This window comes from Rhineura floridana, chromosome 8, assembly GCF_030035675.1.
Source record: "Rhineura floridana isolate rRhiFlo1 chromosome 8, rRhiFlo1.hap2, whole genome shotgun sequence".
Classification (NCBI taxonomy): Eukaryota; Metazoa; Chordata; class Lepidosauria; order Squamata; family Rhineuridae; genus Rhineura; species Rhineura floridana.
The window spans coordinates 108,540,297-108,560,448 of record NC_084487.1 but is presented as its reverse complement, the minus strand read 5'-3'; the positions used below and the strand labels follow the sequence as shown (position 1 = coordinate 108,560,448).

Sequence of the window (20,152 nt, the reverse complement as noted above, 5' to 3'; positions counted from 1 at the left end):
GCACTCCACAAGTGAGAGGCCAAGGGTCTGAAACCTCATCCCCCAATGCTACCCGTTGGTACCTGCCTGAGAGATAGGAATGGAACCACCGTAAAACAGTGCCCCCATCCCTAATCCCTCTAGGCAGTTTAACAAGATACCGTGGTCGACGGTATCAAAAGCCGCTGAGAGATCCAGGAGGAGGAGGAAGGTATATTCTCCCCTATCCAACGCCCTCCTCATATCATCTACCAGGGCGACCAAGGCTGTTTCAGTTCCATGTCCAGTCCTGAAGCCCGATTGGAATGGATCTAAATAATCCGCTTCATCCAAGTGTGTCTGTAGTTGTTTAGCCACCACTCGCTCTATCACCTTGCCTAAGAATGGTAAATTAGAAACTGGGCGAAAGTTCTTCAACTCTTGGGGATCCAAGGAGGGCTTTTTCAAGATGGGCCTTATCACTGCTTCCTTGATGGCTGATGGCATTGCACCCTCTTCCAAGGATACATTTACCACCGCCTTGATCCCTTCGGCCAGTTTCTCCTTGCAGCTCACAATGAGCCATGAGGGGCAAGGATCGAGCAGACAAGTGGTTGGCTTCACAGTAGAGAACACCTTGTCCACTTCCTCAGCAAGAAGAGGCTGAAACCGCTCCCATTGGACCGGAATGCAAGTGGCCGATTCTGGCCCACTACTTGTACCCACGGCGTGTGGAATCGTGCACTTCAGACGCTCGATTTTATCGGCAAAGTGCTTAGCAAATATGTCACAGGAGGCTTTAGAATGTTCCATGGGTTCCTGCGCAACTGGACTGACCAGGCTTCGGACCACTTGGAACAACCTCCTGGGACAACATTCTGCCGACGAAATAGAGGCAGCAAAGAAATCCCTCTTTGCTGCCTTTGTTGCCACATGGTAGGCCGCTATTGCTACTCTAACCAGTGTCCGATCGTCTTCAGTGCGAGACTTCCGCCACTGGCGCTCTAGTCGTCTCACCTCTTGTCTCAGACCTCGCAACCGAGGTGTGTACCAAGGTGCTGTCTGAGTTCTATTCAGGGGGAGAGGACGTTTCGGAGCCACTTGGTCTACCGCCCTGGTAATCTCCCTATTCCAATCCACCACCAGGGTTTCAACTGAGTGACCTTCCGACAGCTCCACATCTCCCAGCGCATTCAGAAATCCCTTAGATTCCATCAGGCGTCTGGGGCGGACCATCTTAATAGGTCCTCGACCCCTGCGGAGGGTGAGTGGCATTGAGAGGCCTATATTTACCAGATAGTGGTCTGACCAAGACACGGGGTTAGAAGAAACAGCCCCCATTTTCAGAGCACTACCCTCCCTCCCGAGACAAACACAAGGTCAAGAGCATGACCGGCTACATGGGTGGGCCCTATATTACTAAGGTGCAGTTCCCAAGAAGTCATGGTTTCAATGAAATCCCGAGGGGCTTCCATAAGAGTGGTCTCAGCATGCACATTGAAATCCCCCAAAACTAATAAGTTGGGGGAGAACAATCGCACAGCCGAGACCACCTCGAGCACCTCGGCCAGGGAGTCTGCTGTGCAGCGGGGTGGGCGGTACACAAGCAGAATCCCTAAACTGCCCTTTGGGCCCAACCTCCAGTACATGCAATCAACAACTTGGTCTCGTGGAGGGGAGGTCTGGCAAAAATCAAGGACTCCCGATAGATCACTGCCACCCCCCCTCCCCGCCTACCAATCCTCGGCTGCTGTGCATATCGGAACCCAGCTGGACACATGGCCTCAAGTATGGGAGCCGAGGCCTCGTCCAGCCAGGTTTCCGTAATACATACCAGGTCTGTATGTATTATGAGTGGGGACCTACTGTATATGTTTATGTATATGGATATTGTTTATGTATTTTGCTTTGTAAATTAATTTGATATGTTTTTTATTGTACCTTGTGTATTCTATTGTAAACCGCTTTGAGATCTTTTAGATAGTAAGCGGTCTATAAATGGAAATAATAATTATAACAATAATACACAACAAATGGATGCTCAGTTTTGAAACCAAACAAATGGACAGCTGAAGATAATTAAAGAATATGTTTGTTTAGAAGCCAGATGCTTAGCTTAGGATCTCAATAGCAATAATGAACTTTTTTTTCAGGCAATGAATGTAATAGTTTTTAACTGGATCCCTAAAAATTATGATTGTGAACACTTGATTAAAATATCAGATGCAGGTGTGGTATGGTGTGTGTGTGTTTGTTTTTTACCCATGCATTCAATTCTTCAGGAAGAGAAATATTGTAGTAACTTACTGTGGGAGAAGAAGAATTGCTTCTGGAATACTAGAAAATTTATTCAGAGATAATTTTAATGTAGTGATGTTAGCTGGTAAATCAGGTACGGCCTCTAAAAACAAAAATAAATGCAGTTACACTACCACTTTGTAAGATTACTGAATAATACCACACAATGTAGGAAGGCAGTTATAATATATTTGACTATTTGTAGCACAGGACTAGGGATGGGCAAGAATTTCGATTCAGTTTACATTTCAAGCTGAATCTATCAAATTTGCACTTTCTGAAACAATATGAGGACTGAAGCATAGCTATCCATCTAAGTTCACACTTACTCAGTTTTTGCAATGCAGTTCGCCAACCCACTCAATGTTTACAAAGATTCATATATTAGGGAAATGTGTGCATGAAAATGAATATATAAGTGAAATAACATGCAAAAATGCAATGGGAAGTAATCTCAGCTATTGTTGCTCCAGCATTGTAGTGGCACAGTGGGGGGAGGACATATTTTTAAAGATGATGATGATGATGATGATGATGATGATAATAATAGGCCACAGATGGTTTAGCACAGTGGGGAGGAGAGCCTGGCTGGGAATCCAGAGTCTGAGTTCAAATCCCGGCTCATGTCTCCTAGGTGTAAAGGGCCAGCTAAAGATCACCCCACAGTAAGTGGCTCAGGGGTTACGTGCCCTGCCACCTATGCAGCCGTGGGCAAGCATCATAGTCCTAAGGAGCCCAATTGCACCCCAGCTAGCAGTTGCAGACAAGGAAGAGGCTGGCTTGCGCAGGTGTGGCAAGCTGAGCAGGCCCTAGCCAGCTAGGGAGGACTAGCCTTAGAGGGAGGCAATGGTAAACCCCCTCTGAATACTGCTTACCATGAACACCCTGTTCATAGGGTAGCCATAAGTCTGGATCAACTTGAATGCAGTCCAATAATAATAGGGGAGTTACCCTACTCATCAGCAATGTGACAGGCAATATAACACTTTGCACCAAATGACATATTCCCTATGGGGGGGAAACCCCACACTTTTATCATAATAATACATAAAGGCTTGGGTCCATGGGAAAAGAGATATTCTCAAAACAGAAGGTGGTCATCAAAAGGGAAGAGGAGTAATTTGCTTACTGGGCTCTGTCTGGGGGTCTGAAAGAACACCCTCTTGGCTGCCCTTGTTTTCTGGAATCCTGATCCCTGACCACTGCTTGGAATTAACTAGTTCAGTTCACTGAAGTCCACTGAAATAGTTCAAAAATCTCTGAACTATACCTGGAAGTAGTTCCCATAATTGGGAAGCCCGGAGTCTTAGCTTTTTTTTTTTTTTAAGCAAGTCAATCACACATCTGTAAAGAAAGTTAGAAAGCTCAACATGGAGGCAACATTCTAAGGCTTATTAGGCAGATACGGAGGTGCTGCTGTCGTTAGGGATGCTTAGTCACTTAATCACTGTTGCTAAGCAATCAGAAGGAAGGAATGTGAGGCATTTTCTGTATCTTCCCTGCTGAAGAGAGTTTCTCTCTTCCTACAGGAGAAGCTTGCAGTGAGAAGTACAGGTACAGGAATAAAGCAAACGTTCATTTAATTTGTGCCAGCTGCACAGCTATTACAGGATAAGACTTTTCTAGTATGAAATATAATGATGGGGAAAACTTCACTTCTTGACATTCTGTCTGTCATATTCCTTGTGTATGGCCCTGATTTACTTTTGGACCCTATACTTCAGCACTGCAGCTAACATTCTGAATGCTAAGGAAAAAATAGCTGAAAATGAACTTTTTGTGACAGAATGAACTTGAATTAGAACTCATTCCTTTTTAAAATGAACTTTCCAAGCACTTTCCAGGACTGAACTCTGCTTGCTCTCTCCCTCTGTTGCAGAACTGCTGATTTGTAATGAGGACTCTGGAATATTTTCTTTTCTATTTTATTATCAACTTTGTAACAAATGGACAAGGCACAATTTTCTGCTGATACAACTTACAGAGGGGATGCCTATATCTACTACCACTACTACAGAAGAGAGATCTAAATTACTTTTGTTTTCCTAAGAAAAAACATTAACCCTTTACCATTTCAACATACTCTTCCTCATACTGTTTGCCAGTTCTGCATTTCCCTGACCCATCCATGGGCTCTGCCTTGCCAGAACTGGACATGGGATTGGGAAGATGATATATGGCACAAACTAGCAACAACAATGTATGTGTTGCACTGTAAAATTAATTAGTCTGGGAAAGCCATACAAAGACAGTGTAGGAGTAAAAAGCACATCTCAGTCATGAACTTGACTAGGGGCTTTGTGAACATTATCATCTCTCAACCTCAATTCCCATCTTGTTGTGATATGATAACATAAGAGCCACTTCTGACATTTCTCATTTGGGTGCAGATATCTGAGTATAAAATCCACATGTAGTGCACACATATTTGCGAAAAACATGCCTTGCCTTTTAAAAATACTTGAAAGTGGAAGCTTGGGCCTTTCTAGGTTGCCATAGCAATTATTACAGCTTTCCATTTTTCAAGCTGCTTCTATATTTAATTTATAACATTTCCCAATTGCCTCTCTTCCCAAAGGCACTCATGGTAATGTTCACCCTTTTTTAAGATACACAATCTAAAAAAATAGGACAAGAAAATAAATACACTAAGAGCTACAAATAATGAAGACAGAACTAGCCTTATAAATACACTACACTACAGACAAGAAAATAACTAAAACCATAAATATTTACTATTTAACTTCTCCTTTTCCTACACATCCCTCACCTCACAACCATAGCTTTGCGCCCCTTAAAGTAGTATATACTCACCAAGTGTATTCATTCCAGCATTGAATGTCTCCAGTTTCAAACACTCTTTTAGAAAGTTCTCAACAAAGAAGAATATCTCATTCTTACTGATGTTTAACACTTTCAGTTCCTTCAAACATATAGGTGAGAATATACCTGAAAGCTTGTTACTAGGGAAAAAAACCAAGAGTTATAAGTAGAATACTCAAAAAAATGCTTATAAAATGAAAAGATGCTAGAGGCCTGCAGCCATGTTGTCCAATAATAATATATTCCTTTCAATTTGTATAGCCCGAGGATGTGGACAAGATCCTTGGAGAGGTGAGAGCCACCACATGTCTGCTGGATCCTTGCCCTTCCTGGCTCATCGAAAGTGCCAGAGGGGGACTGGCCGAGTGAGTGAGGGGAGTAGTTAATGCCTCTTTACAACAAGGCAGAATTCCATCGTGCCTAAAAGAGGCAGTTGTACGGCCTTTGTTGAAAAAGCCCTCCCTGGATCCCTCCATAATGGGAAATTATCGGCCAGTCTCCAACATTCCATTTTTGGGCAAGGTAATAGAGCATGTGGTGGCCGCCCAACTCCAGAGATTCTTGGATGAAACGGATTATCTGGATCCATTTCAGTCTGGTTTCAGGCCTGGTTACGGGACAGAGGGAGCTTTGGTCGCCTTGGTGGATGACCTTTGCAGAGAGCTGAACAGGGGGAGTGTGTCCCTGTTAGTTCTACTGGACCTCTCAGCGACTTTCGATACCATTGACCATGGTATCCTTCTGGACCGCCTTGCTGGGATGGGACTTGGGGGCACCGTGTTACGATGGCTCCATTCCTTTCTGGAGGGATGAACTCAGAATGATCCATTGGACTCACCTGAAGGGTGATTTTCACAGGTACGCCTGCCATCACTTTGGGCTTTACTGCCATCTAGCGTCCAATGGCAAGAATGCACTGGAGTTAAAACCTGGGCCTTGGGCCCCTTCCACTCCAGTCTTCATTTGCAACAAGTCCGAAGTGGTATATCTGAAAGGAACAAAAGGCCAAAGGCCCCAGCAGCAAGGAAAACAGACAACTGGAACAGAGAGAACTAGAGAAATTGCAACCTAATAAAACAGGTTTTAACTGAGGGAAATAGGGCATAGCACAGACCCCAAAGCAGGCAGAGTCTAAAAAATGGAACAAGTTGTCCAGAAATCCCCCACAAGGGAGGGACGTGATGGCAGTCGTACCTGTGAAAATCACCCTTCAGGTGAGTCCAATGGACCATTTTCCACAGGTAGCCTGCCATCACTTTGGGATGTACCAATGCAGCCCCCTAGTCGGGAGGGAGGGACTACACACAGTTTACTATTCAGAAAGGACATGCTGGAGGACACGCCTCCTGAAGGAGGCATCAGCAGAAGCATATCGGTCAATCTTGTAATGCTTCACGAAGGAGTTAGGGGTAGCCCATACCGCAGCCCTACATATGTCAGCAAGAGGTGCATTCGTTACAAATGCCGCTGAAGTAGCCGCTGACCTGGTGGAATGAGCCGTGATGTTAGACGGCACTGGCAAATTAAGGGACTGATACGCCAGGGCAATACAGGCCCGTAGCCAACAGGACAAGGTGGATTTGGAAACCTTTTCCCCAAAGTCCTAGGGTGAAAGGATACAAATAAGGATTCTGTGTGCCGGATGTCTTGGGTGCGATAGGGGTAAATTTTGAGGGCTCTCCTAACATCCAACGAATGCCAGGCCTTTTCGAGGGGATGGACCTGCTTTGGGCAGAATGATGGAAGCACAATGTCCTGGCTACAGTGGAAGACTGAGTTGACCTTAGGGCAGAAGGATGGGTCCAGCCTCAGGACAACTGAGTCCTTATGGAATACACAGAGGTGACGGGCCGATGACAAGGCCTGTAGCTCCGAGATCCGCCTCGGTGAAGTAATAGCAACGAGGAAAAGGACTTTGAAGGACAACAGTCTGAGAGGTACTGAAGCAAGAGGCTCAAACAGAGGGTGCTGTAAGGCTTGCAAGACCTTGGAGAGGCTCCAGGAAGGAAAGTGTTGGCGTACAGCTGGAGAGAGGCGGGCAGCCCCTCTTAAGAAGCGTTTGATGAGCGGGTGAGCGCCCAAGGGGGCAGCCGATGAGGAAACGGACAGGATTGAAGAGATGGTGGAGGCATGGCAACGCAGAGTGTTCGGTCACAGTCCCAATGTCAGGCCTCTGTATAGGAACTGTAGAACCTGCTGTACTGTAGCTTGAGATGCTGGAAAACCTTTGGAGGTGCACCAGTTGGAAAAGGCACGCCAAGTACTCTGGTAAATGCGAGTAGTTGACAGTCGTCTCGATGCTAAGATAGTGTCGATCACCCCCTGAGAAAGTCCAGCAGTATTCAACTGTGTCCGTTCAAAAGCCAGGCTGTCAGGCTCAGCCAGTTCGGGTCTGGATGCCAAATTGGTCCCTGAGTGAGAAGATCTGGCCTGACCGGAAGGGTCCAGGGATCCGCAACTGACATCAAGAGAAGGTCCGAGAACCAAGGTCTGCGAGGCCAGTAGGGTGCTATCAGGAGAATGCGAGCCCTTTTGTGTCTGAGTTTTGTCAATGTCCTGCCCAGGAGGGATATCAGAGGGAAGGCATACAGAAGCCCGCATGGCCATGGTGCTATCAGCGCATCCACTGCTTCTGCCGTCGGCTCTAGGTACCTCGAGAAGTAACGAGGCAGCTGGCAGTTGTGGCTGGAAGCGAAGAGGTCCACCAAAAGGGAGCCAAACCAGAGCTGGAGAAGGTGGAACACTGCCGGATGAAGCTTCCATTCTCCCGGGCTGACCTACTGTCTGCTGAGCCAATCAGCAGTCACGTTTAGAACCCCGCTGAGATGTTCCGCCCGTAAGGACAATAGATGGCTCTCGGCCCAGTCGAAGATACGGGTCGCCTTTGCCTGAAGAGCCCTGGACCTGGTACCCCCCTGTCTGTTGAGATGAAATTTCACACAAACATTGTCCGTACAGATGAGTACGTGCTGCAGAGAAAACAGTGGCTGGAAGTGCCGAAGGGCCAGATGAGCCGCCCTGAGCTCCAGCCAGTTTATGTTGTGACTTAGGTCCACTGCGGACCACACACCTTGGACAAAGGTGGAGTTGCAGTGGGCTCTCCAGCCCGACAGACTGGCATCTGTGGTGATTAAGTCCCTGACTGGCTCCCGGAATGGTGTACCCTTGCTGAGGTGTGCTGTTGTTGCCCACCAGCGGAATGAGTCCTTCAGCGATGGATCCAACGGAATCACACGATGGTTGGACTTGGCAATGGCTGCCTGAAAGGGTAGGAGGGCCCATTGTAGAGGTCTCGAGCGATGTTGAGCCCACTGGACGATGTGAATTGTGGAAATCATTGACCCGAGAAACTGCGCCAGGAGTATGACATCTGCCCTTTAGTCGATGTGTCAATAAGGTTGCCATGGCTGTGATGGAGGCAATACGGTCTGGGGACAGAAAAAGCATGGCTAGAGACGTGTCCAGTATGGCACCCAGGTGTTGGAGGCGCTGGGTTGGCTGCAGATGACTCTTGTTGATGTTGACCAGTCAGCCGTGAGAGTTTAGGGCCTCTAGGGTGAACTGGAGTTGTCTGTTGGCTAAGTCCTGGGAGCATGCTCGAAGGAGCAGGTCGTCCAGATAGGGGTAAATATGAACCCCTTGTAGACGAAGGAATGCCACCATGGTGGCCATCACTTTGGTGAAGACTCAAGGAGCCGAGGAGAGGCTGAATGGCATGGCACGGTATTGGAAGTGGTGCTGGCCTAGTGAGAATCTCAGGAATCGTCTGTGATCCGGGCAAATTGGTATGTGTAAATAAGCGTCCTTCAAGTCGATGGATGCAAGGAAATCCCCCTGTTGCAGTGCCTCCACAATTGATGCCAGTGACTCCATCTTGAAGCGACGGTACTTGACAAAGCGGTTGACAAATTTGAGGTCTAAGACCGCCCTCCATGAAGAATCTCGCTTGGGGACCACAAAGAGGATGGAGTAGACGCCTTGCAGCCTTTCGGATGGTGGTATTGGCTCTATAGCGGCTATATCTAGCAGATAACGTAGGGCATCCTGCATAACCCTCCTGCGTGACTTGGAGACGGGGGAGAGGCAAAATCTGTCCGGGGGAGTCCGCCAAAACTCTGTGTTGTACCCTATGAAGATGACCCTGACCCAAGAGATGTGTGTCAGAGTGAGCCAGGAGCTGGAGAAGGAGTCTGCCTCCGATGGGCATGGCGTCAGAACTGCCTGCGTTGATGGGCTCCTCTGCCATAAGAGGCCGAAGGGGCTTGCCTACCTTGGTATTGGGCTCTGAGCTGGAAGTGTTGTCTGGGCCACGGTGCCTTGGAGGAACAGAAATCTGTAGACCTGGCATCCCGTCCTCGCCTGCCAGGTCGTCCCCCCCAAAAGGGCTGGAAGGGGCGGTAAGGAGTAAACCGCCGAAATGGTCTGCGGTCGTCTCTTCTGGCTGTGGCTAAGGTAGGCTTACGATTGTCCTTGGGGTCAACCAGGACAGCTTTAAGAGCATCCTCACCAAAAAGCATAGAGCCCGAGTATGGAGCCATAGACAAGTTAGTTCTGGCGGTAGTGTCAGCGTCCCAATGTCAGAGCCATAGGGTTCGATGAGCTACAATTTCAGCAGCAAGGGCCCATGCTCCTTGGTGGGTCGCGTCTAGCGTGGCATCAGCCACGAATGCATCTGCCTTGTGTAATTTGAGTAGGCCCTTTCGTAATTTGGTGGGATCCGGATTAGGGTCGTCCAAAAGGTCGTCAAGCCACATCATGGAGGCCCGTGAGAAGATGGAGGAGGCAGCGGAGGCCCGGATGGAATGAGCGGATGCCTCGTGGTTCTTTCGTAGGACAAAGTCGAGCCACCTCTCAGAGGGATCCTTGAACTGTGAGTCTTCCTCTTTCGGGAGGAGAGACCGAGAAACAAGATTGGAGATAGGTTGGTCCACCCCCGGGACGTTCAGGAACAACATGAATTCTGGGGCCAGGGTATACAGCTTGTTGGCCAATGGAGAGAAGCGGCGCGGGCGCAGAGGGCGGGACCATTCTTCTCTGGCCAGCTTGTTAATGGGATCTGGCACAGGGATAAAGTGATCCACTGATCTGGGGGACTTGAGAACTCTGGCACCCTTCACAGGAGGGGCAGCAGGTTGCATTCGTGCCAGTTGAATGCCAAGGGTGTCCATTACTCTGCGAGACAGAGGAGTGAAATCAGCTGGGTCAAAGAGGCGATAAGAATAGTCCTCATCTGGATCAGATTCCCCACTCCATTCGTCAGGGTCAGCCAGCAAGAAGTTAAAGTAGTCGTCCATCTGTGAGGGCTCCATGCCCAATCTGCCCCTGACCACATCAAATGGGTTAGGTGAGGGTAGAGGGGCATCATCATGACAGCCAGGTTGTCTAGCAGAACTGGACTGCCACGAGACTCCAGGCTGAGGGGATAGCTGTGCTGGAGGCTGAGGTTGAGATAGGCACCCGAGCACCTCTCGCAGCTGTAGCAGGAATTCAGAAGTCAACTGTAGCCCTGAAGGAGGAGGAGCAGGTACAGTATGTTCCTGTGTAGGCAGGTGAGTCTGCACAGATGGAGTCAGAGGAGTAAGGGAGATATCAGAGTGGCGAGGAGTTTGGCTGGGGAAGCCTTCAAACTCATCCTCTGATGACCCAGAAGGCGATTGAAAGAGCGCAGGTACTGCTTCTTGCGGAGGTTTCTCAAGGATCGGGGCTGAGAAATAGCGTGCCCTCTTTGGCGCACCGTGGCCAGACAGGTGTTTAGTCTTGGCTAAGGCTTTAGCTTGCTTATGTTTAGATAGTTTGTGTTGAGATGGGGCGATGCCCTGACAACTTGCTCCTGAAGTTTGTGCCACCTCCGGGTTCTGATCTGCCATGTCAGTGTCTGGATCACGCACACAATGGGGAAGGTGCTGTGACAGATCTGAGCTGTAATATAGTAGGGAGCAGGATGCACACTGGGGGGCAAGGTACCAAGAGAAAATTGACTAGGTTCACTATGGCCTCCAAAAATAAGTGGGTACACCCACAAATAAAGTACTAATACCACACTAAGCAATCAGGACTCCAAAAAATAAAGGGGAAGTCGAGATGCAATATTGGCCACCAGCTAGGGACATGCACACAATGGGGAAGGTGCGAGATCGCTAAGTACACTGCCAGGAAAAAAGTTGCTTTTAAAAGGTTGCTTTTAAAAAGCGCAGCGTGGCCAGGGCTAGATACATGCACACAATGGGGAAGGTGCGGTACCGCCAATGTGCACTGACGAAACTAGGTTGCCACCAGAAGAAGGGGCTTGCATCAAAAAGTGGTGCACATAAGAGGATACACACACACAATGGGGAAGATGTGGTATCCCTTAAATACAGCTTGCTCAAACTAAACAGGTCTCACATGCAGCAAGATTAATCAACTCTGAATTGGGTGAGACCTCAGAAACGAAACCTCCAAAAGTGAAACTCAGACGAAAAAATGAAGAATAAAAATGGCGGCCCCGAGATCGGACAGCCTAAACAGAGCTCCAGCAGGGCTTAAGGAGCAGCCGGGAGGAGCTGCTGCCGTATAGGGCCGCAAAAAAGGCCTCTGCGAAGAACAACTTTATTGGAGGAAAAAGAGGCGGCGGGGAGGCTCGCCTCCACCTCCGAGGCAAAAGCCAAAACGGAGGCTGGAACCGCCGGAGCAGGCTCCTGGCGAGGAGAGGAAAACGCTGTCCAGGGGGTGCAAGAATGGGTGGAGGGCCTGCGAGGAAGCCACAGCCTCAAGCTACCCTACGGCGAGGCCGAACAGGGGGGCCGCAGCCGCGGGTCCCCCACACAACGGAGAAGCAGCAGCTGCTGCTTGAGAAGCCTCAGCAAGCGCCCCCGAATAACCCCAGACACCAAAAAAGGCAGGGGAAAAATGCCAAAGAAAATATAAGAAAAAGTACTAGGAAAAATACAAGCAAAAATACGAGAAAAAAGAGGAGTTCCCGAAAAATAAAAAACGGGAAAAAACAGAGTACAGGAAAAATTGCACACCCTCCAAACACCAAGGGGGAGGGGGGAAAACAAGGAAGAAGGGCCAAATGGAAGAAAGAATAACAACTTATCTACGCTCTGTCCAGCAATCCAAACTGCCTTGGACGAAGGCAAGAATGAAGACTGGAGTGGGAGGGGCCCGAGGCCCAGGTTTTAACTCCAGCGCATTCTTGCCTTTGGACGCTAGATGGCAGTAAAGCCCAAAGTGATGGCAGGCTACCTGTGGAAAAGGTGGTGCTGAGAGACTCCTGTTCGACTCCTTGGCCGTTGACCTATGGGGTCCCTCAGGTTAGTTTTGTCCCCCATGTTATTTAACATCTATATGAAACCACTGGGAGAGGTTGTCCGGGGGTTTGGGGTTCGGTGCCATCAGTATGCGGATGACACCCAACTCTATTTCTCCTTTCCACATAAAGCCGAGGAAGCTGTCCTGGTCCTGAACATCAGTGATGGACTGGCATCAGTGATGGACTGGATGAGGGTGAACAAATTGAAACTAAATCCAGACAAGACAGAGGTGCTCCTGGTCAGTCGAAGGGCAGATCAGGGAATAGGGATTCAGCCTCTGCTGGATGGGGTTACACTCCCCCTGAAGACATAGGTTCGCAGTTTGGGTGTGCTCCTGGACTCAGCTCTGAACTTGGAGGCCCAGGTCTCGGCCATGGCCAGGAGTGCCTTTGCCCATTTAAGACTAGTGCGCCCATTCCTGGAAATGCCTGATTTGACTATGGTGATGCATGCCTTAGTTACATCCCATTTAGACTACTGTAACGCGCTGTATGTGGGGCTGCCTTTGAAGACTGTTCAGAAACTTAAACTGGTACAAGGAGCTGCAGCCAAAGTATTAACAGGGGCTGGTTACAGGGATCATACAACTCCCTTGTTACAACAGCTCCACTGGCTGCCAGTTTGTTTCCGGTCACAATTCAAAGTGCTGGTTTTGACCTTTAAAGCCCTATATGGCCCAGGTCCAGGCTATTTGTCAGACCGTATCTCCCTATACAAGCCAGCCCGGGACCTCAGATCTTCAGGAGAGGCCCTTCTCTCAGTCCCAACACCCTCGCAAGTGCGAATGGTGGGGACGCAAGATAGGGCCTTCTTGGTGGCTGTTCCTAGGTTCTGGAACTCCCTTCCTAGGGAGGCACGAATGGCCCCCTCCTTGCCATCCTTCCGTCGGCAAGTAAAGACTTTTTTATTCTGACAGGCTTTTGGGATAGAAGGTATTTAGGATTGGGCTTCACAAGGCTTGTTTTATTGTTTTATATTATTATTTGTATTATTTTGTATTGTTTTTAGATTTTAAGTGCCTTTTATGGTTTTAAGGTTGTGCATAGTTTAATTGTATTTTAATTGTATGTTTTTCTATGTTTTTAACTACATGTAGTTCTATTTGTAAGCCGCCCTGAGTTCCAGTTTGGAAAAAGGGCGGGGTAAAAATAAAGTTTCAATTTCAATTTCATGTTTTGCCTGGTAAACTTCATTGAGTACATTCGCTACTACCTAACTATACATGAGCCATATTTGCATGTCATGCAAAACCACAGTTTAGCACTACATGAACAAGCAGGAATGAGCCTTAGTGAGCCTCAGGCTCACGTGCTCCCCTCTCCTCCTTCTGTATGGCTGGGAGGACTTCAGACAACACAACAAACTTTAGTTAAGCAAAAGCAGAAGCTAAGGCTTCTAAACTCTTCCTACCAGTCATATGGAGGCGGGAGGAGAGAGGGAGAGCATGTGAGCTCAAACTGCAGCTTGTTTATATTGTGCAAAACTGTGGTTTAGTGGGACATGCAAATGTAGTCAACCAGTGGCCCTGGGAGAACCCCCCCCCAATCTTTCATCCGTCCATGAGCCAAAGTCAGGAAATTGCAGCAGGCAAATTAGTGTCCCTGGGCCCTCGCTTGTTTGTCTCACTGGCCACTCTGGCATCCTACCTGCCTACCACCACTACCCACTGCCTCTTTGCACCCTCTCCATACCATGCTTTCTGGCACAATGCTGTCTCTTTCCTTCTTACCTTTCTCCTCTGATCACTCTCTTCTCCTATCTCTCTCCCCCTCCCCCATCTTCTCCCTGATACATGCACAATCACAATACATAATAACTGAAATGGAAAGGAGAGGTAGACAAGCACACAAATTAAATGTGAATACTAAGGCAAGGGATCTAACCTCAAAATGTACAGCAGCAGAAATATACAAGACTGCTTTAAATGAGGAAAATAAGAGGATTTTATTTCACCTTGCAAATCAATTGTTAGAATGAGACAGTGTTATGTTCTAGACTGTGACTTGCTACCAGTGGCTGGCGATAGAGAACTGACAGTTACAAGGAGATGCAAGGACACAGAGAAAGGAGGGGAAAGAGGCTGTGGCTTGATCGTCTTGCCATCCCCTATAGGCTGTAGTAGAACGGGAATGGGGAACTAGGGACCCTCCAGGTGTTCTTAGACTCCAGCTCCCATCAGCCCCAGAGAGGATGGCCAATGGTCAGGGAGGTGGGAAACAGGGTCCAGCAACATCTTGAGGGCCACAGATTCCCCATTCCTGCTCCAGAGGAACAGTGAAATATAAGGTTGTCAGTTAAGGGCAAAAACAGTAACCCACCTCTATCTGTGTTTAAACAGTACGATCCTAAGCAAGTTTACTCAGAATTAAATTCCACCAAGTCCAACTGAATTTATACCTTAGTATATTTCATTATGCATTCATTGTCAATATGTATTGTACATTGGTGAACCACTGAGATCATGCTAGCTTAATGTTTTCATATTGGTTTCAGTTGATTTATTTCATCTTGTAAGAAAGGAGTCAGCTAATAAAAGAATGAAAGACTTCAGGTTAAAACAGCCTTCACCCTCATTCTAAACATATTTATACTAGCCTGCCTATCAAAAGACACAGAAGAACTATGAAAGAAGTACCGTGGAATGGGACAGGAGGAAAGGCCTGCAGAACTACCTCCAAATGCATATGTAAGTGAAGGTAAAAGAAAGCTTATATATGCCTTAAGTGTTCATTTTGTATCATTTTAAAACCTATATTTAGTTTGGGGTTTTGGTACTTAAAAAAAGTGAGCTGTTTTTATGGTAAATTTGCAAATCGCCTTGAAACGCGTGTAAGAGGCGATTCATGAAATAATGATGATGAAGATGATGGAGGTGTACAGCTGCAGAACGTACTTTAGCATAGAGCAGGGTGGCCTCCAACTCTCATCAGCCCTAGCCAAGATGGGGAAAAGGTTAGAGATGGGAGTGGTAATCCAGCAGCATCTGGAAGGACACAGGTTGTCCCCATCCCACATAGAGCCTCCTCATTTTGTAATTCACCACTGCGAGCAACCTTTGAGAAACATCTATCAAAGCACCATGCTCTGTTCTCACCCTTCTAATATAAGGTGTTCCAGTTTTTCTGCAACGTTGGAAAGAAATTCAGGAATGCATGACAGTTGGTTGTATGATAAATTCAATAGCTTTAGAGTTGAACAGACAATCTTTGCATCCAAAATTAAGGAAGGACCAATGTCATTGCGCGAGACATCAAGGTGTGCTATAAGAGGCATTTTCAACAGGTATGCAGGAAAAGATGTAAAACGGTTACTGTGCAGATCCAGATATCTCAAACATTTCAAAGTCTGCAAGGGGAAAAAAAAGGATGCATCTAATCTTAAGCATTTAAAACTATTACATGCTGCAGTAAATACATAGTTAACATGATACAGACATGTCCAGATATATTGCCGAAGCTTCTGAGTAGCTTCTGATGTCATATACAGTATTCCCAGACTTAAACTACTATAGCAACTGAGATTGAATCCTGATAAGATAGAGGTGCTGTAGGTGGTTCCCATGTCTAGGAATTAGGTGGATGACCTATTCTGGGAGGGGTTGCACTCCAAGTACCTTCTGTGGGTAGGAGTGTTTATGCCCAGCTTAGGATGCTTCACCAGCTATGGCAAATATAGAGCAGAATATACATTTAATAATAATTAAAAATAAAGCACCTCCCATCCATAGCTGGATTAATGTTAAAGAGATATAAGTATTAAAAACAAACATCCTCTGTATTGTGCAAACATGGTTCATTGACAGAACATGTCACAGTATTTTTGAGCATTGTGTAGAGTAGACTCACCTCACACAATTGTTCGGAAATGGATGAAAGGGAATTTTGATGCAGCTCTAATTTCTCAAGATGCTCCAAGTGAGTAGTTAAGCAAGAGCTTTGACTGATGCCATCTATGTTCTCTACCTCATTTGATGAAAGATCAAGTGACTTAATATATTCTCTGTCAGGGACTGATGAAGAAAAACTGTCCGATTGCTTAAGATTTGATTGAAATTTAGATACGCCTTCTATTTTAAAATAAATAAATAACAGAAACATTTCGCTTTATCAGGAAAAGGCTGCAATTGCATCAATGTCATCTATCACTTACTAGCAATTACTAACTCCTGTCATGGGTCCCATGGAGAAGCTTTGGCACGTGAGAGCAGAAATTATACCTCATCAGGCCTAAAAAGCCTTTAGCCTTTTGTCTCTTCTCTTGACCAAAAGGACCTATCATTTTAGATGCAGTATCAGCTTAGCCTAAAACTGAAAGCAGCTTGGAAATGCACAAAGCAAGGGAAAATGAGGAAGTTGTGGTGAAAAGAGATATTTCACATAAAGTGTCAGTTTAAACTGAAGAAGTAAACATCTCAGTAGGAGGAGGTTTTAGGGTGAAGAGATTGAAAATCTGAACTGCCCAATATGGAGATAAGAGGAGGATACCAACCTGGCACATGGAGGGGCAGGGCAAAGATGTACCAGGTGACCACCCAGAAAGTGTAAGAATGCTAAATATGGGTTTATCCTTTGCTTTGTGGTTATATGTATGATGTGTAATCCCTTTATAATGCTTTGCTTGGCATATCTTGGGCAGAGAAGGTTCTTGGTAGCCTCTCTCCCAATGGGCCCATTGGTCTATGTTATTGTCTCTCAATAAACTCTGTCCTTTGGAGCACAATTAATTGTCTGGAATTTCCTTCCACACACAACTGGGAGAATAGGGAGGGGGTTGCAGAAATTGGGGAAGGTTCTGGTGAGACCATGGATGAGATGCTTCCTGAGACCTCTGTCAGCCCAGTGCCAAGTGTATATTTTTAGGACCCATCCTATTTTCTGTGTTGATGTTAGGTCATTTTAATTATGTGTTTTAAAATTGTTGTAACCTGCCCTGGGACCTCTGGGTGAAGGGTGGGTAATTAATAATAATAATAATAATAATAATAAATGTATTTGCTGATGAAAGTTTTAGCCACCCCCTCTCACCTGCAGAGGAGAGGGAGGAACGCAATTTACCCTCATCATTTGGCATCTCACCCATTTGTTCAGCAGCCAGGCGTTAATGAAGCTGCTAGACAATTCCAGAAAGATCAGGAAGGGGAATATCTCATATACTCAGAACTGACAGTTTTTCCAAGGTAATACAGGCAAGGAAAAGACAGTTACAACTTGAGAAATTACTTCTTTTCCTATGAGAAATCATACAATCATAGAACAGTAGAGTTGTTCCAACAAGTCCAACTCCCTGCTCAGTGCAGCAATCCAAGTTAAAGCATACTGGACAGTCTCCACCTTGCTTCAAAGACTGGAAAGTGCTAGATTTAACTTGTGCAAGTAGAGTCCTCTGTTGCTTCCAAAGTCTAGTTTCACCTGCTGGTGTTCTGTATCCTGATTTCTGCCTAGTATATTTTAATGCTTCATTCCTGTGCTGACCTCTGGAATAATGCTCTGTGCAAAACCCAGTCTTCAAGTCCTGAGTCTGCTTCTCTGATTTGTACTTAACTTTAATGCTTAAGTATTTCCTAATTGGTTAATTGATTAAGGGATCTGTGGTTGAGAAATTGCCTTAAAATGCTGACAATCAGAAAGGGATCTACCATAGTTCACTATTTGTGGGTAGGAATAAGAGAGAAAGGAAATAGTTTTACATAAAACTGTACTTGCACAGAAACATAGATATTGATATAGTGCCACAACAATGCCAACAATGACCATGGGCAAATTATATAATTTTATATTATAATTTGGGGATAATTCAGGTACCTTTATGAGAAATCTAGGGGAGAAATTAAATATCGGAGAATGACAACAGATATGGAACAAGATACCATCAAGCTTGATATGAGCAGATTTAACACTGTATAGATATAGCAAGATATACTTATCAGTACAGAGAAGTTTTTGGAGATGTAAAACAGAATGGACAGGGGGTTTTATGTATATTTTGTAAATGCCCTTTAATTCAAGACTGGATTACATGTAAAAGCTTAATAGGGGAAATTACTGGTTATTTCTTATCACTAGATCCAAAGACATAATTACTGGAATATCTAACGAATTTAATTCTTGATGTTGACTTGGAAATGGTTATTAATCTTCTTATAGCTGTTAGTGTTTGCATAGCCACTAATTGGAAAAAAGATTCCATTAATAGCAGATTGGTTTAAAAGAACATGCATCACAGTTATATTATCAAAATTAACATTATAGAAGAATGAGTAAGGAATAACAGGCAAATAAATTTAAAGAAAGGTGGATTTTATTTGTGGTGTTCTGGAATGATAAGTTTCAGCATAATATCCAGCCACATATCTGTTTTGCTTTACTGTAGTTGTTTATTGTAACGGACATATTAGGAACATACTACTACTAATAGAAACCATTTAAACAAATAAAATAACTTTTTCCTCCCAAGTGGATGGGAAGGAACAGCTCAGCTCAGTGATGCTTTGCATCTAGACAGATCCAGGTTCAAATGCTCATATCTTCACCTAAAGGATCTCAGACAGTGGAGCTGGAAAGATCTCCACCAGAAACTTCTGCCAGTAAGAGTAGACAATACTAGGCTACATAGACCAAAATTTTACTTGGTAGCTTGCATATGTTCAAAAAACATTTTGCAGATTTAAAAAGATTCAACAAGGTTGTTCAATAGGTGTTTGTTTGTAGCATTTGCATCTCACCCTTCAGTCAAAAGGACTCCCAGAATGACTTATATACAAATTAATAAAGGGGAAAGTATTGAGCATCAGGAAGGAATTTTTCTCAGACCAGATATCCTGATTCGTTTCTTTATAGCCATGAAAGATTCCACTTGCTCTATGCATGTGGAAAACATGTGCGTGGATTGTGCCGATTGGACCGTGCCCAGTGATGCAGCAAGAAATTGAAATAGATGGCCATTTGATTGCCCCAACTCCATAGTTCTACCACAGTTTGTATAGTGATAAGAACTTCTTTGATTTTTAAATTACACAGTATTTTATTAGACATGCTAACAATATATAGAATTTAACTGCTAACAGAATTGCACAAACATGTTCAAAACCTATTGTGAATATACACTTACTATGTGATTCTTCAGAAGACAATATGTTTTTTCTTGGATTCCTTAAAGGCTCGTAATGTGACCCAGGTCCCTGGAGAATTCCAAGAGTCTGAATGTTACAGATATGAACATTTGGATGTATTTAAGAACAGTGCATGATCAAAATATTATACCTCACTTGCAGTGCCAATATTAACGATCAGCATGAACTGCAGAAACATCCTCATCCCCTAGATATGCACTCCACCTAGTTATACTGGGCAGCAGGAATGGTTTCTCTCAAATGAAGTAGGCAGCGCTGGCAAAAGGAAGGCATGTGTGCATACTGTGGATTTGAGATTTCAGTGCAGATTGTTTGACTGATGCATATACAGAGATCCACATGCACAGCACTGTGGCCAAAGATACATCAAGAAGCTCATGGTTCATGAGCTATTTCTTATACAGTTTACTGAACTATAATGCGCTGTTATTCCATTTCTTTCTGCTTCATATGTAGTTAAGAGACAAAAAGCTAAGGAAGTCAACTAGTTACTCCCTTTATGACTTACAGATACACCTTTTATCTTACCACAGAGTTTGCATGCCTTTTCAGGAGTGGAGAACACATCTGCAAGGCCCTGTCTTTGTGAAGATCTGCAACTGACACAGAGTTGGATTTCCTCTTGACAAGGATCGAGTTTTCACTCCCT

The 20,152-nt window shown here is 45.4% G+C and overlaps 1 protein-coding gene across 5 annotated transcripts in view; it reads right to left on the bottom strand.

Annotated features, from left to right (window-relative positions):
• Window positions 1-20,152, bottom strand: part of LRRK2 (leucine rich repeat kinase 2) — a 149,538-nt gene that overhangs the window by 64,853 nt on the left and 64,533 nt on the right. For 4 of the 5 annotated variants that reach the window (XM_061640340.1, XM_061640341.1, XM_061640343.1 and 1 more), the window contains 6 exons: window positions 20,032-20,150; window positions 19,482-19,569; window positions 16,220-16,440; window positions 15,469-15,719; window positions 5,071-5,219; window positions 2,266-2,359 (listed from right to left, as the gene is read on the bottom strand). In XM_061640340.1, the coding sequence (XP_061496324.1) occupies window positions 2,266-2,359; window positions 5,071-5,219; window positions 15,469-15,719; window positions 16,220-16,440; window positions 19,482-19,569; window positions 20,032-20,150 (922 nt within the window). The remainder of the gene's footprint in view (window positions 1-2,265; window positions 2,360-5,070; window positions 5,220-15,468; window positions 15,720-16,219; window positions 16,441-19,481; window positions 19,570-20,031; window positions 20,151-20,152) is intronic. The other variant, XM_061640342.1, reaches the window with a different exon arrangement.